Source organism: Camelus ferus, chromosome 7 (genome assembly GCF_009834535.1).
Source record: "Camelus ferus isolate YT-003-E chromosome 7, BCGSAC_Cfer_1.0, whole genome shotgun sequence".
Taxonomy (NCBI): Eukaryota; Metazoa; Chordata; class Mammalia; order Artiodactyla; family Camelidae; genus Camelus; species Camelus ferus.
This window is the reverse complement of record NC_045702.1, coordinates 46,384,903-46,411,257: the sequence shown is the minus strand read 5'-3', so window position 1 is coordinate 46,411,257 and position 26,355 is coordinate 46,384,903. Positions and strand designations below refer to the sequence as shown.

The 26,355-nt window shown below is 36.1% G+C and overlaps 1 protein-coding gene across 2 annotated transcripts in view; it reads left to right on the top strand.

Annotated features, from left to right (window-relative positions):
- Positions 1-26,355, top strand: part of KLHL7 (kelch like family member 7) — a 58,030-nt gene that overhangs the window by 12,783 nt on the left and 18,892 nt on the right. Inside the window, exons 2-8 of one of the 2 annotated variants that reach the window (XM_006179201.3) lie at positions 1,781-1,911; positions 5,967-6,069; positions 6,966-7,059; positions 7,355-7,479; positions 10,387-10,562; positions 12,991-13,165; positions 22,323-22,465. In XM_006179201.3, the coding sequence (XP_006179263.1) occupies positions 5,991-6,069; positions 6,966-7,059; positions 7,355-7,479; positions 10,387-10,562; positions 12,991-13,165; positions 22,323-22,465 (792 nt within the window). In that variant the 5' untranslated portion in view covers positions 1,781-1,911; positions 5,967-5,990. The remainder of the gene's footprint in view (positions 1-1,780; positions 1,912-5,966; positions 6,070-6,965; positions 7,060-7,354; positions 7,480-10,386; positions 10,563-12,990; positions 13,166-22,322; positions 22,466-26,355) is intronic. The other variant, XM_006179199.2, reaches the window with a different exon arrangement.

Genomic DNA, 26,355 nt, shown 5'->3' with positions numbered 1-26,355 from the left:
CCTGTAACTGATAGACTCTAAGACTAAACTTGGCTGGGAGGAATCACTTATCAAGAGGCTAATGGGGCATTGTGTTTACCCTATAGGGAAGGAATTTCATCTACGCATAATACTTCATTGGGAGAGGACACACTTTTTTCTTGAGCAAAATGTTAGAAATTTGTCAGAGAGATTTCTCTGCTCTGGGTCTCCTAGAGGTTCCCTTTTCCCCCTGTTGTTCATCTTGCATATTTAAAGCTTAATTTTCTTATTTTCTCCTTTTTTTAATACCTCAACTTTCATTTCTTTTTTGAACCTTGTGATCCTGGCTACCCAGTGCCGAAACGATTGTTTTGTCTAGTGACAGTCTTCCCTCCCTTTTGGAAGAAGCATGATCCACATATGTAATAGGCAGTTGTGCAGAGCACAGTTTGTGGCCTTGCATTCTCTACAGCTGTGATCCTCCTGGTTGTTCTGCACCTGTGTGTCCTCATTACAAGCCTATCCTGCTGTGAAATTCCTTATATATATTCATTCTGCCTTGTGAAGGATCCTTTTCTTTTTTCCCTTTCCATTTGTCTCAGCTGAATAGTGATCTTTAACAGATTCCTCTAAGGCCTGTCGTCCTTTAGTGTCCTCCTCAAAACCTTGCCTTTCTTCATTATTTGTTTTCCAGGCCTTGGTGGTGGCAGATACTTCCTGTTACCCTTTTTGTGTCAAAAATGGGCTGTGTCTTTGTGTGCCTTTGTTCCTATCAGGCAGCCCCAATTGAGTTGTTAACTTGTTTAAGTTGAATACTCTCCTATCCTGTAGAGCTCAAATTGCTTAGATCAGACGCCTCTCTTCCACTTCCTTTTCATTTTGGGCCCAGATGTTTGTTTGGCTAACGTCCTTCTACTGGTGCCTTTCAAAGACCATAGACCTTGCCATAGTGGAAGATAAGAAGTCTGTGTGTTCAGGATTGATTCAGTTACTGCCAACCCTTTTCACCCTGAGGTAATTCCAATTATGGGGAACCCAGTGTCTAACGTAGGCCTGGACTATGAGTTACTTGGCTTCCCTTAATGTGACCTAGTACTCTCCCTTAGAGTCTTATCTCCACTAACTTCCCAGATATGTCCCTCTGAGCATGTACCGTTCCTGCCTTCCCGCCAGGTCACCTTGCAGATTACTTAATAATGCACGAAATACTCTATTGCTGATCTTCCTTTTCCCTTTCAAATCTATTTGAACTTACTGTGATCACCTATTATAACTATTTCAGTCTTTGAGGGCAATCCTTTAATTATGTGTTTGATTTCTTACCTTTAGCTTTAATAGGTAGCTTCCTAGATAGAGCTTCTTTCTGAGGGAAACGTTTTAGCCTGCTTCTGAATTCTTTCTTCTCTTCCTTCATTATATCTCCTTGATCCATATCACCTTCCTTTAATAAATAACAAGAATAACACCTTTCCCCCCCTAATATCCCTTAAAGAGCAATTATATCAAAGTTTATCTCCTTTCCCTTTCAAAGTTGTTTGGCCTAACTTGTCATATGTTTCCCTTTTTCCTTTATTAATCTAAATGTCTTCCTTTGCTTTTCTTTCACTTTCCCACTTGCCTTATTGTGATATCATACATGTGTTTAAGTTCAGTGCTGTTTTTCTTGCTTTTCTGAACAAACAGGATTTCTAAAGAGGCCTTTAAATTTTTTCTCTTAGCCTTTGGGTTTATTGTGGCATTGAGACTTTTCTAGTATCTCAATCCAAGAAGGTGATTTACTCCTATATAATAAGGGCTCCATTTCCCTTTATTTTTTCAGTGATTTAAATCCACCACCCAACTATAGTTGAATCTGCAGTCTGCCCTGGGAATTTAACCCAGGGTCAACTTGAAATCACGCTGGGAGGGACTGATTGCAGAACCTTGTTGACAAGCTACATAAATCCAAAGGTTAGTCATTCCTCAGTGCTCTCCTTGGGATATAATGAAGAATAGAATTTGGGACAGCTGCTTGCATGCCTTCTACTTATACCAGCACATGTTGTTGAAAGCTAGAACCTGATACAATGCTGTGGAGCTTACAGGAACCTAGCTGCCTTTTGCAGGCTTGTCTAGCAAATACATAGAGCAAAAAAGTCATTCCACCAACACTTGCCTAAAATGCTTGTCTGTTCTGAGGTGAGTGTTTCAAACCTAAGGGCTCTTCCCAGAAAAGTCCCTAATAATTGCAAGCACTAAAGCAGCACTGTTTAGTTTCCCTATGTTTGAATTCTATGAGTGTCTATGAATACAGATTTGAGGGGCCCTCTTCCACTTCTTGTTCTAAATATTTGAGAAGTAGACAAAGGAGACAGGTTAATTAAAGGTGCTGACAAATGGGAGAACATGGCTTTAACCTGAGCATAAAATTGGCTTCCTCTTTCTTTCTCCTTTTAACTAAGGACTCATCCACCCCAACTGAGGCAGAGCAGCTGAGGAATAGGAATAGTCCTGTCCTGCCATAATAGGAGCAAGCCTGTCCCAATGAATTATGTTCCACTTTGGGGCCAGACTGATAGAAGAAGACAGAGCCAGGAGGCCCAGGTCTGTGTGGTCAGTGACCTCTGCCACACTCTTGCCCATCCTAAAATCATTCTTCCCCAAGTGATGAATAGAGGAAAGAACTGAAACTTCCTTTCCAGTCCTTTCCTTACCCAGAGGAAGAGAGACTACTTTGAGAGAGAAATCTGTTTTTTTCCCATAAATTGGTAACAGTTATCCCAATACCATTTTTTTCAGTTATCATCTCATCACACTTACAATTAAATTTTTTGAGCAGTTTTAGTTTTACAGAAAAATTGAACAGAAAGTGTAGAGTTTTCATTTACCCCCTTAACTCCCCCCATACAGTTTTCCCCCGTTATTAACATTTTCCCTAAGCGGTACATTTGTTACAGTGGATGAGCCACTATTGTTACATTATTATTACCATAGTTTACACTAGGGTTCACTCTTTATGTTGTACATTCTATGGATTTTGACAAATGTATAGAGACGTGTATCCACTGTTAGAGAGTATCATACAAAATAGTTTCACTGCCTTAAATATCATTTGTGCTCCACCTTCTTATACATATTTGAGGTAGTGTCTTTATCGTATACCATATTCCCATTAATGTAGCTTACTCACATTTCTTTGGTTTATTTCTCAACATTTATTTTGTTGCTGCTATGACTGGGATTTTCTTCTTATTTGTGTTTTGTAATGGTTTATTACATATTGTTTAGCTAATTGCTTTTTCATATTTATCTGATTTGTCTAGCTGTCTTACTGACTTTTCATATCAGTTCTGCAAGTGTTAAGTTGATTTATCTTTGTTTTCTTACTGATTTGTTTAAAAATTCCAGAACAATGTTGAATAATAGTAGTGACAAACAAGTTTGTTTCAAACTTGAATGAGAATGCCTCTCCTGTTTCACTATTAAATGTGTTTGCTGTTGGCTTCTGATAAATGACCTTCATTCAACGGACATATCACTTTCTTTATTAAAGAATCTCAGGAAATGAATTTTTAATTTTATCAAATACCCTTTTACCATATATTGAAGTTTTTCTACATGAGAAGTTTCTCTTTTAACCTGTCAATATGATGAATTACATTAATAGAATTATTGTTCTTGAACCCTCCTTGCATTCCTAGGACAATTCTACCCTGCTGGATTCAGTTTGCAAATACTTGACAAATCTATAAGTAAGTCCCTACAGGAAGAAAAAAGTGCAAAGAAAATGTGACCAAAATAGTAGCTGACAATTAAAAAAAAAAATGAAGACAGCAAGGAAGCATAATAAATAGCACTTAAAAAGATGGCACATGTAAGATGAAACATAAGTTATCAGTAACAAATGGGAGAGATTCAACTAAACCCTACTAAAAATAATCTTAGATGGTGAGAAATTCAGACTAATTTACACAGAAATCTATGCTGCTTATAAGAGACTAAATATTGAAAAGTTGAAAATAAGTACAAAGATATAACAAATATGGGAGGACATAACAGAAATTGCAAGATTTTTTTGGTTTGTTTAATCTGGTGAACATGTTTTGTTCAAAAGGTAGTTTTTGTTTTAAGTTTCTCTTCAGTTCACCTAGGGACTGGTTACTTCTCATAGTGCCCAATTTACCTGAGTCTCTGTCTCTTCCCATTTCCTGTCTCTGGATACACCTCTTCCCTAGGGGATTGTTAGGAGAGACCTCTCCCTTTAGATCAGTCTCATTTCTTGAATAGGACCCATTAATCTATTTTAGTACAGAGAAATAAATGCGCTAATTAGATACAAAAGATTGCTCCCATTTCACCTCCTCCCACCACCCCGCCTCCACAACACTAATATCCAGCTAGAGATTAATCTTAGACTAAGACTATTGTTATTCAGAGATGTCTTTGATTTCTCTAACTTCCTTCAGTGCCTGTAAATTCACTAGACTAATATTTCCTATTGCTGAGTATGCCCTGAAAAGGTTTTTTGCTACATTTCAGTTTCGTTTTACATTTTCTGGAACATCCCATCAGCGACCATAGATCCCTCCCTGTCTCATTTGCTTGCTATACTGTCAGTATTCTTTTTCTTTCCCTCTCTCCTTTTTTCCTTCCTTCCTTCCCTCCCTCTGCCTTTCTTTTTCTCTTTCTTGTAAGCAACTTGATCAACTTATTTTGGGTAATAACCATGTAGCTGGCTTGGTTTTGCTACGTGATATTTTTTTGGTGTGGCAAAATCACCTGAGAGCCATCCCTATTCTGTACCCCCTCCCCAAATAAAAGGGAATAAAAATTTAAAGTTTCAAGACACTATTGGAATACCAGTTAGCTTTAACTATAATCTGCATGTAATTTATAAACAATATAGACTTTATTAAAAATATTCGAATAAGCTGTAAAAGTGAAATTTTGTTCATCTCTTAGCCCACTAATTGAGGACCATTTCTTTTCTCATTCTAAGCATTACCATCTTATCTGGATTTTTATTCATGGAGTAATAGGGTAGGAAATAGCAGTGATTTATCAACTAGAAACTCCATCAGTTTCAGTAAAATGTCTAAAATTTGCAAAATGCCATATCCTCTGAGCTGCTGAGTCATTATGTAGATTTGTGAGTGATAGATTTTTTTACTCTGAAAATATTATTTGCCTCATATTCCCAGTGCTTGGGAGAGTACTTTACATAATTTTCTCTGAGCCTAACCTGTACATTATATCTTTAACTTCATTAAGAAATTGAAATTTTATTTGCTAAAAAGGACATTTCTTTTTCCTTGAAATTCATCTTTAAGGGTTCCAGTAAACCTTAAACTTTTTGAAATATTACATTTTCCCAAGATTTTAAGTATTTAATCTATATCTGCCTTCTTTCAGCAACCTAGAGTGACACATTTTGGCCTTGCTCAGAAGACACAATTTAAAAGTGGCTGCTATCCAGATCCTATCAGAAGTGCATTTTAGAGAAGTGTTATTTAAGGAAAGAGTGCTGAGTGAACATTTGGTTCATCTGCTCTGTACATTCTGAGTTATTTCTGTATCCTTAGATCTATGAAGGCAACTTTCTTGGGAAATGCCACATGTACTGTGCATTTTATCAAGGACAGTTGTTTGAAAAACCATCAAGGACATTGTCTTTATGTCATTTAATGTCCCCATAAAGTCTCACTATGAGACATCTTGGGATTTGTGTCAGAAAAGGAATTTGGCTTCCTTAAAAGATTAGTAGACTATTTCTTTTCTGATTATAAAGGTCTTTTTTTTCCCCTTGACTATTGGGAAGCTCAGTGCCAAAATTTGATACAGCAAACTCATGACAGCAACTCTGTAAGTCCTTCCTAAATAAGTCTTTATTATAAACAAATTCTATGCTGGGGAAAGACTGGATTTAAATAGAAAATAGAGACAAAATGGCAAGCACCTGTTTTATATGTTTGTTAAGCCAGGCCCAATGAGCCTCTTTTAATTTTATTTATTTCTCTCTTGATTAGAAGACATTGTGTGATGTGATCCTTATGGTCCAGGAAAGAAAAATACCTGCTCATCGTGTTGTCCTTGCTGCAGCCAGTCATTTTTTTAACCTAATGTTCACAAGTAAGTATCTTAAGATAAATCGTATTTTTTCTGAGAATTAGGTGAGGTCTGATTGAAAATATGCCATCTTTCCTAGTTTTAAAAGCACTCAAGGCTACAGTGAAGAGGTTGAAAAGTGATCATGGTGATTGATAATTAATCAAAGGAAAACTGTTCTTTTGTTAGTTCTAGAGACCAGACTGTCTTTATCAGTGGAGGTATAGCCTCCACTTGAATACCCATGGTTTTCCCCTTAACCTCGAGTGGAAAGGCAAAGGAGAAGATAAACCTTATGGCATTTTATCTAGCAAGTTAAACTAAATAAAGATGAAAAATGAAATATAACATATACTAGAAAGAACCCTAGATTTGAAGTTGAGAACTGGGTCCAAGTCCTGGTTCCTCTACTTAATACCGTATATGAGCTTGGTCGGGTTATACAGCGTACATATCCCAGGTGATCTCTTTAGTGCTCCGGCTGCCTACCAGGGTCTAGGGGAAGGATGAGAGAGAGCTTTGCTAGCTAAAGCTGACTATGTATATAATGGTCATTGTTCTTGTACGTTTGTTCCAGCTACACCAGAGGCATTTTGCTCATAGCAACTTAAAAGAATATTACTAAATTACTTTAGGAGTTGGGGAAATACTAAATCTAGTTTTGTGTCTCTGTTCACTTGGACTTTTTTTTTTTTAAGAAGTCCACTAATTCACTAGTTTATTAGATTATTTTGATTTTAGGCACATCTTAATTATGGAGAATTAATTTGCATTTGTTATAGGAATGCTGGGCTTTCTGGGGTATTTTCTTTCAGAGAGGCCTCTGTCCTGTTTTATTTCTCCAACATTTAACACAGCCTAGGGAATATCTGGTTCCTCAGTTAAACTCATGCCATTTATCTTACTTCTCTTCCTATCAGCCAACATGCTTGAATCAAAGTCCTTTGAAGTGGAACTCAAAGATGCTGAACCTGACATTATTGAACAACTTGTAGAATTCGCTTATACTGCCAGGTGAGTTAAGGAGGATCATTTCTGTTGTGGAGTAGTAAGATTGAGATCTGCCATGGCAAAGCAGTTGGTGTGCTTACATAACAAATCGGTGTGCTCCAGATTCTTCAGAATGAGAAACTGCAAGGGTGGTGGCGGGTGAGGGTGGGGTGGGGTTTCTATGCCATATTAATTCAAGGACTGAAGAGTTTAATTTTTTGTTTAATTTCAGGGGCTAGTAGGGTGCATCCTACCGTAGCATTATTTAAATAATTAAAAACATTGTAGGAAATTAATATTCACTTTAACTTATTTACAGAATTTCTGTGAATAGCAACAATGTTCAGTCTTTGTTAGATGCAGCAAACCAGTACCAGATTGAACCTGTGAAGAAAATGTGTGTGGATTTTTTGAAAGAACAAGTTGATGCTTCAAATTGCCTTGGTAAGAAATCAGATTGCTATTTAAAAAAACAAAACAAAACAAAAAACCTTTAATGCATGTTTTAATAAAGAAAAAAAAAAGCATGGTTATAAGTACCCTCATTTAATCTTTTTGTGTGTGTGATTGAAAAATTTTAATGATACTTTTTTACTTTTTAATCTTATTTTTTATTGAAGTGTAGTTGATTTACAATGTTAGTTTCAGGTGTACAGCAAAGTGATTCAGTTATATATATATACATACATTTGTAGACTTATTTTCAGATTCTTTTCCATTATAGCTTATTACAGGTAGTTTAATATAGTACCCTGTGCTGTACAGTAAGTCCTTGTTGTTTACCTATTTTATATATAATAGTGTGTATCTGTTAATCCCAAACTGCTAATTTATCCTGCACCCCCCCCCTTCCCCCTTTGGTAACCATAGTTTGCTTTCTGTGTCTGTGAGTCTTTTTCTGGTTTGTAAATAAAGTTTTAATTTTTTTTTAGATTCCACATGTAAGTGATAGCATATAATATTTGTCTTTCTCTGTCTGACTTACTTCACTTAGTATGATAATCTCTAGGTCCATTCATGTTGCTACAAATGGCATTATTTCATTCTTTTTATGGCTGAGTAATATTCCATTGTATATATGTACTGTATCATTTTTAAAAATTCTTGTATTTAATTGAAGTTTAGTCAATTTACAATGACTACATCTTCTTTATCCATTTATTTGTTGGTGGACACTTATTGCTTCCATGTCTTGGCTATTATAAATAGTGCTGCTATGAACATTGGGGTACATCTGTCTTATCAAATTATAGTTTTCTCCAGATATATGCCTAGGAGTGGGATTGCTGGATCCTCATTTAATCGTAAAGACATGGTCCACCACAAAATTTTCTAGTAATATATTTTAAGAGAAGGTTAGGGAGGTGCATATTAACCTGTGCAGAAACAAGCCATTAAATACTATATCGACATTTTCCAAAATATAAAATAGCCTCAATAATTAATTTTTGTGTATTTAGGACAGGGAGTAAGGATTTACTTCAGAAATGCCACAATGATTCAGTGTTAAAAAATCTAACAGACTTTACTATACTAACAAGCTATAGAGGAAAACATACTTAAATCATAGCAGCAGATGCTGAAGGCACTTTTGTGTTTTCAGTATCCATTCCTAATGGGTTAAAAAAGAAAAAATAAAGTTAACAGTAAAAGTTTATCAGAATAGCAGTTGGTAGGCTAATTTAAAATTTCATTAAAGCAGTGAGTGGTTAAACAAGATATTATCTTGTTTAAAGGTGTTACCTTAATGTAGTATATAGAAATACTAATCTTTGACTGTAAGGCCATGTCTATTATTTGAATACTGATCCATTGTCTGTCTTACCTAAATCATACCAATAATATATCATGTATATATGTTTTTTACATTATTATTTTTTAACATTTTTTATTGAGTTATAGTCATTTTACAATGTTGTGTCAAATTCCATTGTAGAGCACTCATGTATATTTTTTATATTTAATTTCCTTAAAATGAATTGAGCAAGACTGTCTGATTACAGAATCCCTCTAGAATTTTGCAGTGTTTTCCCAGATTTTATCACTTGCCTTGATCATGCCTAATTTGAGCTGTTTTCACATCTATCTTAAACTTTTAAAATTAGTTTTTATAGAAGCCGCTATTTTCTTTTCACATTCATATTTTATTGATCTGCAAGACATTTAACTAGGTTGCATAATTACAACAAATTCAACTCCCCAAAATTAGCTCATAAACAAATACTGGTTCTTGGTGAAAATATTATCTCCCTGATGGGAGTATAAATGTGCAGATGTCACAGGCTGCTCACCGGGAGCAGGGAGCACGTAGCATGCCATGGCATCGGTCAGTACATTCAGAAAATGGCAACTACTCTGATACATTCATTAGCAGGCATCAGTTACGAGAACCTTAGTGGTATAAATATAAAAGCATCAACACTCATTATTTGAAGACAACAAAGTTGAAACATGGAAAATCAAAGGTAATGAACTGAGAAAAACTTAACTGATGACTTTGAAGGGAGGCTCTGCCACAAGAGCATATGATATCATATACCATTTCAATGATTGTATTTAGGAGAGGGGTTGGCAAACTTTTTCCATAAGGGCCAGATAGCAACTATTTTAGACTTTGTGGGCCACGTGTCACATTTGGTCCTCTTTCTTCTTCTCCCTCTCCTTCCTCTTCTCTTTTCCCTCCCCCCCCCCTTTTTTTTCTCCCTCTCCCTGCCTTTTCCCACAACCCTTTAAAAATGAAAAACATTCTTAGCTGCTGATGCTACAACTAGGTGTGGGCTGGATTTGGCCCATGGACAGTACTTTGCAGACTCCTGATACAGAACATTAATAATCATTTAGTTGGGGGGAACTTCCTTCCCAAACAAAAAATAAAACAGCTGAATGGAAAATGTGTAGGGTTTCTATGAAGAAAATTGTTAATTTCATTGAAGATCACAAAACATCTACGTAAGTGGACATCTGTGTTGTGTTTCTAAGTGTTGAGCTCCTCCATGTTGCAGGACAGCCATCTGTTCCCAAAGTAATCCAAAAACTTCAGCAATCCCAGTTGAAATCATGTCAGGGTTTTTAAAAAGGAGAATGTTATAAGCTTCTTTTAAAATTTATTTGCAAGAGAAAATGTTATACCAGTAGCCAAGAAGAGTTTGAAAAAGCATTGAAGGGGTTGTCCTACAAACTATCAAAATCAGCCACACATAAATGGCAGAGTATTGGTGTAAGAACAGACAAATCAATGGAATAGAAAAGGATCCAGATTCATGAAATATATTATCTCATTTTCCATGTTTCATCTTCAGTGTAAATTTTTTTAGGTGATTCTTTATTCATTTATTTTCTTTCTGTGTTTAGGTATAAGTGTGCTAGCAGAGTGTCTAGACTGTCCTGAATTGAAAGCAACTGCAGATGACTTTATTCATCAGCATTTTACTGAGGTTTACAAAACTGATGAATTTTTACAACTTGATGTCAAGCGAGTTACACATCTCCTCAACCAGGACACTCTGACTGTGAGAGCAGAGGATCAGGTAACTAAATTGCCTTCTAAAAGTTTTCTTAGTGAAAATGTCCCTGTTGATTTCTTAAGCATTATATTTGGATAACTGACAAGGAAGAGAATCCTATTAGGAGAGAATACATTCTTTAAACTAAACAGAGTATTCTGAAGTCTGTTTCGTAGGAAAAATAAGTCTTGGGTGCTTGTAAGGGCTGGCTGTTTGAGAGATAGGCCACTTGATAGAGATAAGTTGATTGGATAGGCAGAATGGTGCCTCCCCCAAATATGTCCACATCCTAATCCCTGGAACCTGTGAATATGTTACCTTACATGGCAAATGGGTCCTGGCAGATGTGTTTTGGGATCTTGAGACATTGGGTGGGCTCAGTGTAATCATAGGGTCCTTAAGTGTGGAAGACGGACACAAAAGAGTCAGTGTCAGAATGATGCGAGGTGAGGTAGACTTGGCTGGCCCTTGCTGGCTTTGAAGATAGAGGAAGGGGCCATAAACCAAGAAGTGCAGGTGGCTTCTAGATGTTGGAAAACGCAAAGAAATGGTTTCTCCTCCAGATCCTTCAAGCAGTCTTGCTGACACATTGCTTTTTACCCAGTGTGTGACCCATTTTGGACTCTGACCTCCAGAACTGTCCTCCACAACATTTTTTGCCACATTTTCTCATTTACTTAGTTTTTCTTGACTTGCAGGCTAAGTTCGAAACCCTCTGCAATAAACTGTCAGAGGTGTAAGCTAAGCTGGGTGCAGGCATTTGGGAGCTGGATGGGGTAACATTTTGATATGCAGACATTCACTCATTCACTTAATCCCGGTTTTCAGTCCCGTATCCTCTGTATTTTAAGACTGTATGTTTGTAATATGTTACAACAGCAATAGGAAGCTAATAGAAGTACTGTAAAATCATATGCTTTGAGTTACTTTTGTTCTAGAGATGAAAGGTTTGCACTGAGACATATCTTTTGTCTAGTCTCTTCACAGACCAATGTATTAGTTTGTAAGTTGACAGGTTAGACCTGGAGGACCCGACTAGGCATAAGGAAGAAACTCAGCCATGTAATCAAAATTGACTGACTCATATGCAGCTTAGAAAGGGAAGAATAAGTAATTTTAGACTGAAGAAACCTGACAAACCTGATGAGTACTACCTACAGTTCAGTATCATCAGTGATACCATGTTGATAGCATATACCGCTGATACAATGTAATGAGGATGGCATGTCGCCTCTGTGGTCTTCCTCCCAAAAAACTATAACCCCAGTCTAATCATAAGAAAAACATCAGACACACCCAAATTGAGGGATAGTCTACAGAATACCTGATCAGAACTCAAGGCTGTCAAAGTCATCAAAAACAAGGAAGGTCTGAGAAACTGTCATAGTTTAGAAGAGCCTAAGGTGACATAATGACTAAATGTAACGTATTTTTTTATGGGGATTGTGGAATAGAAAAAGACATTAGCTAAAAACTAAATAATTTTTTTTAAGTATAGACCTCAGTTAATAATAATGTATCAATGTTGGTTCACTACTTATGCTAAGAGTTTCATACTAACATAATGTTTCAACAGCTGGGTGCAGTATGTATGGAAATGGCACTATCTTTGCAACTTTTCTGTAAACCTAAAACTATTCCAAAATAAAATAAATAAAAAGTTTATTTAAAAAAATAGACCAATTCTCATAAAAAATTAACTAACTCTTAGGAGATCAGACTTAGGCCTTATTAACACCAGCCCAAAATAACTAGCTCATACATGTGTAGTAGATGTGTATGATATGAAATAGTAGGTTTGTTTTTAGTGTGTTTAAACTAATAATTTATAAATCAAATTATTTTTGTAAACTTGAACTTGTTTGGTGCAGTTAAATGAATGCTACAGTATTATTTTGGAAAGCACTTATATAAATAGCCTGTAATTTATTTTTTAAATATGGAATTTTTATACCACCAAGTTTCTTGAAAGCAGATTAGTCTATCAATTCACAATTCAGGACTATTTGGTTGAAGTAAAATCATAGATAAGCTTGAAATCTCTTGGGATGGAAGGCCTCTTAAGAAATGAAGCTGTTTTCCTGGTACCGTATGAGCATATATTGAAACTATCATAGACCAGTAGATTTTTTTTTTTTTTTAGTAGAGATGTGCATCATATCTCCTTTCAAAAAGGAAGTTAAATTTCGTTTAAAAAAAGATTCAGTATCTTCCTTGTTATTACATTATGTAACAGTGATTAGTTCTAGAAGCATATTACCTAGAGGAATCAGGAGACTATTGTGTAAACCATTGTGAAGTTTGGGGATGAAAGCAAAAATCTGTCTAAGATACTGGGAGTAAGCCGTTGTGTCTTCCTGAGATTCTCCCCCTTCAAAGTGATAGTAAACATGGGTAACTGGAAGTGTTGCTGCCGTCTAAGAACTTTACTATGCTGTTTTTCTCCCCTTAGGTTTATGATGCTGCAGTCAGGTGGTTGAAATATGATGAACCTAATCGCCAGCCATTTATGGTTGACATCCTTGCTAAAGTCAGGTTTCCTCTTATATCAAAGAATTTCTTAAGTAAAACAGTACAAGCTGAACCACTTATTCAAGACAATCCTGAATGCCTTAAGATGGTGATAAGTAAGTTGTCTTAATATCCATTTATAACCTGATCATGTGGCCAGTTTCTCATGGGCTTAAACCCTTTTAAAATGGATCATACTCAGTAGCCAGGGAGAAACACTCAAGACTTTGCTCTTCCAGATAATTAATCTGTTGGGGTTCTCAGCTGTCTATTTAAAGGGAACTTAGCCCCAGCCCTTATTTTATAGGGACGTGTGTGATAGAAGGTAAAAATTACTTATGCTTTGTCTCTTTGTATGATAACTTTCATGCATGTGTGTACAATAACTTTTTTTATGTTTCCTTTTATAAATAATTTAGCCAAATACTGTGCTGTGATCACATTTTCTTAATTAAAGAACAAGTTTTGTTTGTTTTGTTTTGTTTTGTTTGTTTGTTGTGCCTGGAGCACAACATTTTTTGCCACATTTTCTCATTTACTTAGTTTTTCTTGACTTGCAGGCTAAGTTCGAAACCCTCTGCAAAATGCCACTTAGTAAAATTGTCAGTACAGTTGAATATTCTGTTGCTTTTATTTCTTGGAAACAGCGTTCATAGAGCCTTCCTTCTGCCTTTCCAATATGGACTGTCTGCTCCTTAGGCCTAAGGCACGGTTCTTGTCCTGGGGCTTCCCTTCTCTGCCATCCTGGGATGTCCTTTCACTCCTCTCCTGAGTTAGATTCACTGTCTTCCTCAACCCCAGGTCTTTCCTTTCCTTATTTCTACTTGATTGAATGTATCCTTAAAAGGGTTCCTGAGAAAGAGTATATATAATCAGTAAATACTTGGAGACTTGCCAATCTCTTATCTTTATTTTATCATAAATTGTTGAAGAATAGTTAAACTGGGTATAGAATTATGTTGAAAATCGTTTTCAGTTAGAATTTTGAAGACATTGCTCCATTATTTATTAGTGTCCAGTATTAACTTTTGAGGAATCTGAAGCTAGTTTATTTATTATTCCTCCCTGTAAGCATTTAAAATCTTTTTTTTTCTTTTAATCTCTGATGTTTTGAAAGTTCACAATAACGTACCTTGGTATGTACCTTTTTCTTTTAAGTTATGTTCGTCATTATCTTTTCAGCCGCAGATTTCTCAGTTCTTTATTATTGATATGGTGGTTCTTTAGGTATGGAGTCTCTAATCTTTCTTTGTTTCTCTTGTGACCCATCTTTGCCTCTTTGTTCTGTTTTCTGGGAGATGGCATTAATTTGTCTTTGAACGCTTTTATTTCAGCTAATTATTTTTTTATTTCTGTGAGCTTTTATTCTCTAATTTCTTATTTCATGGCTGTAATATTATTCTAAAGTAGCATTATAGTTCCTTTAATGTTTTCTTATCTTCCTGCATTTTCTGTGTTGCCTTCATTTTTTTTTCTGTTTTTGTTTTTATTGGGAGTTTTTTAAAAAATGTTTGATTTCATCTGTGAATCTTGTTTATGAGAGCATTATTATTAAAACCAATAGATCAGGCTGTATATGTGAGTGGTCTTCTCAGTTCTTAGACTAAACTGTAGGATAATCCATGTAGCAGACAGTTTTTAAGGTGGGGACCCCAGATGCCAGTGTCTGTAGATATTTTCTCAGGTAGCTGAGTAGAGGCATTTGGGAGCTGGGTGAGGGAACATTTTGATTTGAAGGCTTACTTAATTCCTGTTTTCAGTCTGAATTCCTTCTCTGTGTGATTCCCTGAGTCTAGAACATCTCTGATTCAGTATCTCCAAAGACCAACTCTTCTATCTCTTATGGTCGGGGAGGCCTGGCAGGTATCTGACTGCAGTAGGGAAAGGAGGCCTGGCAGTTCAGTTGTTTATTTAGAATTTTAGAGTTCTCTTGTTTTCATTCCCACCCCACTTCTGGGGTACTTGGTATCATTCCAGGGTTCTGCAGGATAATTTGCTTCTCATTGGTGTCTCCTTCCACAGCCATTTAACATCCTCTCTATCTACTAGCTGTCTTCATTAACTGTGTTTTAGGGTTATAGATCATCTAGTATTATCAAAGCAGAATTTGTGTTTGTTTCTTGTTTTTCTGTTTTTTTTTTTTTTTTTTCTTCTATAGTGGCTTTCAAGAAAAGAGGGAGGGAAAGATCTTAAAATGGCAAATCTAATCTCAAATTGTTTTTATATTGATAAATCTTAATAAGTTTTTTCCTTAATGTATGACTTCAAGGATATGGTTGGAAGGCTCTTCTCTGTTCTAAGATGATTTTTTTCCCCTAAATTTTCCATTTGTGCATTTATGGATTTCTTCTTTTCTTTCTTTTCTTTAACTCCTAAATCTTAATATCTAACTGAAATAATTTCACGCTACACAGAAAAAATAAGAACTTAGTTTTTTTCCCTTCTAAATGTCTGACAAGAGGGTCTACCACCCTGAACACACCTGATCTTATCTAAATGTCTGACAAGATGACCCAATGTCATTATTGAATAATTCATCTTTCCCACTGATTTGAAACTAAATTCCTAAATATTTATACACAATCAGTTTCTCTTCCAATTCATTCAAGTGCCTTACTTATAATTATTGTTTATTTTTATTGTTTTAAATTGTCATGTGTCCCTAGAGAATTAGTAATTTTCTTTTTATAATTTCTCCATTTCTTTAAAAAAATTTTAAAGGTATTTTTGTCATTGCTATTGTGAATTGTTATCTTTTTCCTTTTGTTAGTCATTATTGATCACTTTTTAAAACTTCTTCAGTTGATTTCTGTTGTTTTTTTTTTTAGGGATATAATCTTTTATCTGTAGTGATCTTCTTTTTCCCTAATAGTGATTGTTGCCTTTGTCTGTTTTGTCAGATGTTAATATAACTAAACCACCTTTTATCTGGTTAATGTTTGCCTGGTTTATCTTTATCCACTCATTTCTTTTCAAACACCATGTGTCCTTATATTTTAGGTGGATCTCTTGAAAACAGCATATAGCTTGTTTGTTTGTTTTTTTTTAATCCTTTCTATCTTTTAACTGGTGAATAGTTTAAATTTATTGTAAATACCATTGTATCTTTATTTCTAACATCTTATTTTGTGCTTTTTGTTCATCATAATTTTTCTCTGCTTCTCTCTTCTCTTGGATTGAGATTTTTTAAATCCATGGTTTCCCTCTGTTTGAGAAGTTTTGTACTCTATTAAGTTATTTTAATGGTTGTCCTTTATTTTTTAACATATGTACCTTAGGCATTAATATTTTTTTACTCTCCTTCTAAAGGAAACAACAATCTTAGGACACCAGTTTATGTCTAAATGTATTTTTGTTGTTCTGCATTTTATGTTCCTTCTTTAACTTTTCAAATAGGACTTTTTTTTTTTTTTAATACAGTGAGTGTTTAGATTTATCCATGTTTGCCAATTTCTTTGCCCACCATTTCTTCTTGTATCTTAGACCTTTTTACTGAGATTTTTTTCCATATTCCTAATGAGCATCCTTTTCAAAGTTCATACATTTACAGTATCTATTGATTTTAAACTGTTTTGGTTATCTGAAAATGTCTTTTTTTTTAAAAACCCTATTCTTAAATGAAAGGTGAACTGGACATATAATTCTAGAATATATTTGATCTCAATACTTTGAAGATATTTCACCCTGACTTCATCATTGCTATTGATGTCTGTTGTCAGTCTAGTTGTCATTCTTTGTAGATAACCTGAATTTTTTTCTGTGGCTTTTTAAAAGAGCTTTTCTTTGCTTTTGTTGTTTAGTATCAAATGTGTCTGTGCATTTGTTTCTTTGTGTTTGTCCTGCTTGGTATTTGTTTAGTTTCCTGGGGAATGAGTCTGGGGAATCTGTGTTTTTCATCAAGTTTGGAAAGTTCTCAGCCATTTTCTCTTCAAATCGTGCCACTCCTTCAGGAATTTTAATTAGAAAAGTTGTCAAATTTTCCCTCAATGATTTCTAAGCTTTTCGTTCGTCTTTGTCTCTTTGTGTTGCATTTGGGATAGTTTCTTCAAATCCGTATTTTATCTATTTTCTTTTCTTCTTTTATCTGTTTCTTTTCTAATCCATTGTTAAACTCATCTTTTGCGTTTTGAATATTAATTAAATATTTCATTTTTCCCCAAGCAGCTAGTCATTTTTTATTATCTTTTTTCCTTGCTGATGTTTTCAGTTTTTATTTCTGGAAACATTTAAAATATAGTTATTTTATGTTCTCTGTTTGACAATATCAATATCTGAAGTCTCTGAAGACCAAATGCTGCTATTTGTTCGTTGACTTAATTCCTCATATATTTTGTAATTTTGGACTTTGAGTTTATGTTTGATTGAACTCAATCTCCAGGAGTCCTGGGAGGTCTGGGTTGTATTCCTGTGGGTCTTCCCTGTTTTCCTCAAGAGTTGAATAGTGCTTGCTTTTTCCAAATGCCTTTGGGGCACAACAGTCCAGGACTGCTTTAAATTTTTCTCAGTTTATGGCTTTCTAGATTTGCAGGTGGGTAAATTCAAACCTCAAACCTGTACAAGGGCACAGGTGTCATTATACATTCTCAAAGGAAGGAGACTTTACCTCTACCTTGGGGTGAAACTGAAATAGACAGATTATGGTCTTTCCCTTTGCCATCAGGTGGTTCTTTTAGCCTATCTTCATTAAAAGTGTAACCAATCCAAGTGATCCAGCTTTAGGGAGAGCTCTCTATCCCAACACTTGTGCTAATTTGAGACCTAATCTTCTTTCCCTCATACAGCCAATAATATCAATTTCTAGGTTTCTAGTATTATCAGAAGCCCTCAGAGTAAGCTCCAAGCTCTCTTAATGCTTGCCATTCTGGTGTTTAGTCCCCTCTTCATTTTTGGCCCTCTGCTTTTAGCTGTACATTTAAAAGAATGTTTGTTTTATTCTTTCCAGCGCTACAGTAATTTTGTAATAGGAAGTTATTTCTGAAAATCTCAGCTGTTACACTGTTGTAAGTAGAAGTTTAGCTTGTTCTTTAAACAGGCATGAACTGTGTAGTGTAATAACTGATATGCTGAGAGAGGTACACTCCTGCTAGCTCTCTTAGGCTCTTCTTGGATTCCCATTCATCTTGATCAAACCAGAAACGACAGGGCAGTATCCACACGTGGGATTGCAGTATAGATTTCAATTAATATGTGATGAGCAAGAAAGCCTCCCTAGAATGAATTTAGAAATCTACTTTTAACTCTTAACTTGCTTTTGGTACTTCAGCTGCACCTTTCATTTGAAGTGTAGCTGGTTTCAGGCACAAAGTTAAGGATAAATAAATAAATAAAAGAGAAATGAGCACTTTCACTTTTGCCTAAGATGTCCTTCTCAAGAACGGTACTAAGCTTAAGTGTCCTGATTATTAAATACTATCACTTGCTCCTTAATTTGAAAGTTAAGTAAAATTTCTGTTAGACTTGTCACCCAGCTACTACTTAATAATATTGTTGTGGTTTTAAGTAAGTTGACCCAATACTGTACCCTGGATTGAAAAAGCATTATGATATATCCACACAATGGAATGCCCTATATTTATATATTTAATAAAAATATTTTAATGAATATCTAATAATACACAAATTTTTCATGAGTGGCGAAAGCATAAAACAGTATATGGTATCACACCTTTTGGTTAAATGGAAATAAAAAAAATTTTTAAAGACTAGTAGGAGTATTTGAATCCAGTTAAGGTGTCAAGGGAAAAAGAAGAGGGTATGAATTAAGGACATATCCCTGTGAATTCTTGCGTTTAAGGGGTGGTAGGAGGAAAAGAACCAAGAAAGGAGAATTCACTAAGCTACTTGAACCAAAGGCTGGTGTTTTGAAAACCAACGTGTAAAGGGTTTTAAGAAGTGGAGCATAGGTCGCCACTAGTTTCTCTAAGTACAGGGAGATGAAGGACCAAGAAGATGCCTTTAGATTAGGACTTTCATCTTTTGGATTTCATACATGTTAGTAACAGATTTTTTGTTTTATTCGCAAACTGTGTGTTACATTTCTGCTTTCATTGGGTAGAGAGCTATACCTATTTCTTCATGCAGGATTTGAGGTGTTGAAGATAATTAGCTGGTCTCTGTGAAGTATAGTGTTTAGTTCTTACTGATATGGAAACAGGAGAGCAGAATTATTCCAGAAGTCCAGCAAAGTATAGGGATCAGGCTCTTGAGCAGAAATCTTTGTTATTTGTTATGTTCCATGCCCACCTTTTGTTTTTCTTCTAATAAAGAACAGGGAGTTCTAATATTCCTTGACTAGGCACAAGCAGCTGAGACTCTTCAAGGCTTGGAAGTCTGGGCAGAGCTCAGGGGAAGAAAGAAGGCCTCCCTTTTTCAGATCATCAGTTAACCTTCCTACCATCTGTCTTAGGATTGCCTTTTGAGAGTGGAAGAAAAACAAAAAGATAAGCATATAGACTAAAAATTAAACTAAAATAATTTACAACTAAAAGAAAACAAGTCATAAAATAGAAATGAAGAACACAGTCAAAGCCTCCACAAGGGGCCAGGCCAAGTTCTTATTCAAAATTTGCAAATGACAATACTTGACTCTCAAAGGAGTAACTCCCAAAGGAATCAGCCTAAGGAGCAAGGCGCTCCTAAGGGAAGAGGGCCAGAGTGTCTGTCCCCAGCCGTGTCCTTAGAGAGAGAAAGCTTATGAGTAAAAGAGCCAGTTTTTGCTTCCTCTGGGGGTCAACACAGTTGGCCACAGTCAGCCACTACTCAGTGGCCTGTTGCCTGGGACAGTTCCCTCCTGTTCCTCTCCTTTCCTGCTAGCTGTCTTCTCTCATTGGGAATTACTGTGTTCGTAGATTCCACGTACACTGTGCCCTGTGCAGAACCCTCCTAAAGCAGTGGCTCTCAGACCCCACAGAAGATCTGTTCTCGGGTAGTGTGCAGTAATTTGGATTTCTAACAGGTTTCTAGGTGGTGCTGCTGCTGCTGGTCAGGGAACTACAGTTTAAGGACCACTGTACTAAACTAGACCTAGAGTGGGAGGGGACAGAGAGGGGTCACAAACTATACTCCACAGACCAAAGCCAGCCTGGAGCTAAAAGTGGTTTTTACATTTGTAAAGGATTGTTTAAAACAAACAAACAAATGAGGAATATATTACAGAAACTGTGTGTGACCTGCAAAGCCTAAAATATTGGCTGTCTGGCCCTTTAGAGAGAAAGGTTGCTGACCCCTGACCTAAGCATTCACCCAAGCCTTGGCTGCTGAGGTTTCTAGATGTTCTCATGCAAAGTGCTTCTACTCAAACTCTGAAATGGAAGGAAGTGCTAAGAGTATTGATAGTGATTATCATTCACTCACAACCTGTTCTCCAAACCTGTGTTCTCTCTGTATCCCTCTGGTAAGGGTCCAACACAGCCTCATGAACAGAAGTGTTTTTTGCATGTGTTGAGAATTGCTTACATTATTTTATTTTTTTATCAATAATACTGCATATCATACATAATTCAAAAAGTGTAAAAGGTGAAATGTAAGCCTCACTGGAGTTAACCGTTATTATCTTGCATATCCTTCCAAGGTAGTCTTGAGTCTCTGCATACACGGTCATTTACTGACATGCTTGTATAAATTATGTATAAAAATGAATAAAGATATAAATTTTAAAATACATCACACAGTGCATACTCTTTTACGTCTTACTTTTTTTATTCTACGTTATTTCCTGGAGCTCATTCCATGTGTACATATTACGCTTCCTCATTCTTCTTAACAACCATGTATAATAGTTAATTCTGTGGATATACCATAATTTTTAACAACTTCCCCTGACAGTGAATGTTAGGTGGATAAACTCCTAGAAAGGGAATTACTGGCTAAAGGGTGTGTACATTTGTAATTTTCTCGGGTCACACTGTGTTGCCCTCCAGACAATTTGTACCTGTCCACACCCCTACCAGAGATGTAGAAAGGTACTGTTTCCTTTGTCATACCCTGTGTTCCAGACAGTTTGATCTTGTGCAGTGTAATAAGTGAGAAAGCATGATTTTCATTTGTATTTCTCTAACTAGAGCACTTGAGCATCTTTTCGTATGTTTAAGAGTTGTTTGTAGTTAGTTCTTTTTCTGTGAACTGTGTTTAGATACTTAATTTTCTGTTAGTTGCTGGTCTTAATCTTAGTAATTAGTAAAATGTTTCCTTATATTTGTCTTTTATATGATTTATAAATATTTTCCTATTTTGTCATTATCTTTTTACTTTTTCTTTTTGCCATGAAATACTTAAAATTTTATGTAGTTCTGAATTTTTTTTTTCAGGGCTTCTTTTCATGGTGTTTTTTGTCTTAGGCGTCCTCATTCTGGGCCTTCTTTTTTTAACTTTCTCTTTTAGTACATCTATGAGGTTTTTTTTTTTTAATGAAGTTTTTTTTCATATTTAAATATTGTATTGATTTGGAATTACCTTAGAGTAAAATATGAGGTATGGATACAAATATTTTTTCCATATTATTGTCTAACATCATTTATTTAGCAATCCACCTTTCGCACACTGATTTGAAAATATATCTTAAAATTTTTTAATTGTTGAGTAGTCCTTGACAAAATTAAGGAATTGCTGAAGGAAAAGGGTCATGTTAGATCACAATAGTTCTGAATCCTCCTTGCATTTCAGAATCATCTAAGGCAGTTAAGTACTTCTCAAAATTTTATGTGCATCTGAGTTACCTTAGGGTTTTGTTAAATATGCAGATTATGATTCAGTGGGTCTAGGGTAGGTTCTGGGATTCAGTATTTCTGTGAAACTCCCAGATGCTAAAACTGCTGGTCTTTGAACTACATGTTAAGTAGCAATACCAGTGCTTCAGTCCTACCACCAGAGATTTTGATTTAACTGCTCTGTGATAAGGCCTAGGTATAGATAGTTTATGAGATTTCCTGGGTGATTATAATGTACAATTAAGATCAAGAACCACTGGGTTAGGAGATCTGCATTCCAGTAATTATTATGGAAGTTGTTGCTTGAAAAGCCAGATGATTCACTGGTACTTAGTGAGTGCGTGGGAGCAATCTTAGCATAATGGTGATTGCTGAGAATAATAGCTTGGTTAGTTCTCCAATTATTACACATTTCTCCTGCCTCTTCCCCCTCACTCTTTCCTTAGATGCTATAGAAGGATGATAGAAAAACAGTTACAGAAATAAAAACACTATTTTGTTTGGATATTTCCTTTCAAAGGATTAAAGTGCTGAAGTTCTTAAAGAGTTGCCATGTATTTTTCTCCAGGTGGAATGAGGTATCATCTCCTGTCTCCAGAGGATCGAGAAGAGTTGGTAGAAGGCACAAGGCCCAGAAGAAAGAAACACGACTACCGCATAGCCCTGTTTGGAGGCTCCCAACCACAGTCTTGTAGATATTTTAACCCAAAGGTAACTAATTTTTATTCCTGTTTCTGTTTTTAAAAGTTCTGAGCACATAGACACGTACCTACCACCTGTAATAATAACTCATATTAGAGATGTTACAGTTTGTGGTGTTCTTTCAGAGACCTTACGAGATCCCTCAGTATCACCCTCATTTTACAAGTAAGGAAACTGAGGCTCAGTCAGATTTCACATGTTTCCATAATTGCTCTGGAGTGCTGCCTAGTAACCACTATCAAGGAACATGGAAAACAAGTTCTTCCATCTTTTCTCAGTTTCATTCATTGCAATTCCTCGCATTCCTTATGTGCCATTTTCAATGAAAATATGCTTCTGGAGCTATTTGTGTGTGTGTCAGGGGGTTGTTTAGAACTTATGTTTTAATATAAAATAATACATAGTCATTCTGGAAAATTTGGAAATCTAGACCATCACAAAGTGTAAAATTACCTTTAATCTAACCATCTGGAAATGATCACCAGTTTTAATGTGTTTTTCATTTTGTGTTATGCCTAATTGGGCAGCAGAGCTTGAGTCATAGGTCTCGCAATTTTAAAAAAACAGATTGTTAGATTATGAGAAAGTCCACTCATATGTCTACCCCTTGTTTCTTCGACCTGTGTTTTTTGGTTATGGGAAAGATAATACCATATTTTGCTGTTACTACATGTAATGCTAAGGTAGAGCACATACCATAATCCTGAAAGATAGCACCCCAACCTTGCAAGGTGTTACCCATGAATGATGTTGAATCTCAGCATGTAGTGGTCTCTTTGATCATTTTGTTGGCCCAGTTTTTGTTGATGATAGATAACCTGATGAGTCCAGAGCATCCTGTTGAAATCAGAATACTTCTGACATGCCTTTCTCTGAGAAGTGAGTCCGTGGAAGCTTTCTGTGTAGTGTATGGTGGTATTGTCAAGAGTGTATTTATGAAAACATTTATAAAAGCATGTATGGTGGTATTGTCAGGAGTGCAAAGATGGCAAAGGCCAATCTAAAAGCAGAATAAGTATCAATTCAAATGAGGGCAGAGATTTGTCCCTTGAACAATGGAAGGATCCCAGTGTAGTTAGCCTGGTATTAGGTAACCAACTAGTTCCCTCAAGGTATGATAACAGGATTGGTCAGTATTGCTAACAAAATGAGTGCTGGCCAGTAGTGGAAAGCCACATTGACATTAGGGAAGGAAAGTCCATTAGCTCTTAAAGCCACTGACTTATGCAGTTACTATATGCATATCTATCACTGCCATTGTGGTCACTCACAAGCCCAATGAGCAAGCATCAGATTGGGGAGGGAAGACATTGAGGCAGTCCTGCTCACAAGATTATTAAGAGACTTTGCTGCAGTTGTGAGTACTCTGGTAAGAATTCATATAGGATACAAATTTGTGTCCTTTCTGGAGGGCCATCCACATTATCCTTCCTCAAACAAATCTCCTTGTGAGCAGTCTTCCATTCTTGCTTATTTCAAGTCTGTCCATCTGAGTAAACCATTAGCCACTATCCAAGAATTGATAAAAACTGCCTTGAGCTTTTCCCTCCTGAAAGGTATAATGGACAGTAAAAGGAACTGCTTGAAATTCTGCCAAACCAGAAAATGTTTCTTCTGTATTTTCCTTCAACACCATTTCTGAAGGGACTAGAGTGCTTAAGCCGTCCACTTTGGGCTAGTTCCATCACACATGAGCCAGGCTCAGTTCTCTCAAATTTGTCAGCTGATGTATAGGGACCACCTCCATGATGACCCAACCCAGGTTGAGGGAGAAGGCCCACTGAGTAAGGTGGTGATTAGCCTATTTGGGTATTCTGTGCCTATGGGACTTCCACAAGCCCAGTCTTATGTTTACATACTAGATCATTGGTTGAAAGCATGCTGTTTATGATTTGATACGTCAGGTAAAGCTGTGGAAAATGGGTTAATGATACAGTCACCTGGTTTACCTTGGTGTCAGACATTGGCTCTCTGTCAGAACCTAGTGGCTAGCCAGGAACTATTTACTGAAAAAAATGATACCTGCTTAAAGTAGGCTGGCCTTGCTCCAGAATCCCAGGGGTGTGCACTGTGATCATGTTGGGATATCCCTCAAGCTATGTGCAGCATTTCAGTCAGCACCCTGATGCCGCATGATCACAGGACAGCCTTAGCAGCGGAGCCATGCTATGTACCCTGTCCCACTTAGAAAGCTTTCTCCTGCTCTAGGTCTTACTCACAACTGGCAGCTTTTTGACTTACCCAATAAAAGTATAAATGTAGGACACCCAAATACAGGATATGTGTCATCTGTAAAATGTTAGAAGATGCTTGAGACAGCAAGCTATCCTTCATTCCGAAGGGATTATACCAACATGGGCTTGCCGAATCTTTTCTGTAAAAGCCCAAATAATAATTTTTTTCAGCTTTTTAAGTTACACAGTCTCTGCCATAACTGCTCAACCCTGATGCTGTGGCAGGAAAGCAGCTATGAATATAGGACATAAACAAGTGGTCATGGCTATATTCCAGTCACACTTTGTTTACAGAGACAGGTAGTGGGTTGCATTTAGCCTGCAGGCCATTGTTTGCCAACTCCTGCTGCAGACCTGTGGACATCTAGGGACTTGGAAGTGACCAACGCTGTACTCCAGGATAACTCCTCCCCTGTCAAGCACTTGTCTTACCAAGACAGAACTGATGAGTATGATAGACATCAATATAGGAGGCCTGTGCATGACAGCCTCTGGGAAGGCGCAATAGATCAGGGCTCCTGCAGCTGGGAATATGGCACAGAGTCAAGAGGCCTTGATGTCAGACTGGTGCCTTGAGGCTTCGTGGCCTGTAGAATACAATCCAATAAGCACAATGTTAAGTGTGCTTAAAAGGCTGATACACCTGTACACCTATTTCACACAAGGTAAGGTTAAGACCATTGATATTTCAGTGGCTATTTAATTTCAGTGTTTTTTAATTTTTCAGGATCCTTTTGAGTCAAGAGCAGGAAATTTATAAATACCATTTTCCAAGCAAAAACTGAAATCATGGGAGTTTAAATTGTAAAGCTATGAACTATAGCTTTCAGGTGTCAATAATAGTTATACCCCTCGTTTCCCAGAACCTAGTTATGGTGTTGACCTTGACAATTAAAAAGTAATTGAACTATATTTTGGTAGAAAATATTTTACCTTAAAGTAGATTCTGTTTTGAAGTACAGAGGGACAAAGAGAATTCTACTTTCATTTGGGAGACAGCTTGTTTCTAGAATAAGGCAAATGTGGAATGACTACTAGCACTTTGATTTTGATCTGTAGTTCTAACACTTTCCTTGATTTCTTTTTTTTTTAAATTGGACAGTTGAAAAGAGATGCATATTCTACACGAGCCTGGAAGTGAGACTGTAACTTCAGAATTCTCATTTGATGTCTTACTCTGCTCTCATAAATGGCCCATACTTAATGCTCTTTTGTATACTCAGCCACAAGTTTTTAGACTTCTAGTAGAAGAAATTAAACAATTGAGAAAGTAACTACCAATCAAAATATTCTCATTCCATCAATATTATTTCCTAAATCTAACACCATTAGAATCTCATTACAGTATTAATTAAATGTTTCTATTAGAAGTACCAGCCTCTCTTTTATTTATGCTAAAACCTTCATCTTGAAAATTTTTCACTATGTACTATTATTTGTATATAGTATTTTAATATAAGTTGGTTAGTCTTTATTATTTCTAATATTAAAACAATTAGGGGGCTGATTTCATTTTAAATTACTATTTACCTTGACTCTCCTGAAGTGAACATTATTTCATTATTCAAGTGGACTGCCTAATAAGAAGTACTGCATAGGAATTGTTTTACAATTCTTAAGGTTAATATTCTCAGAGCTGTTAAAATGGTTTTAACTGTCATTAAA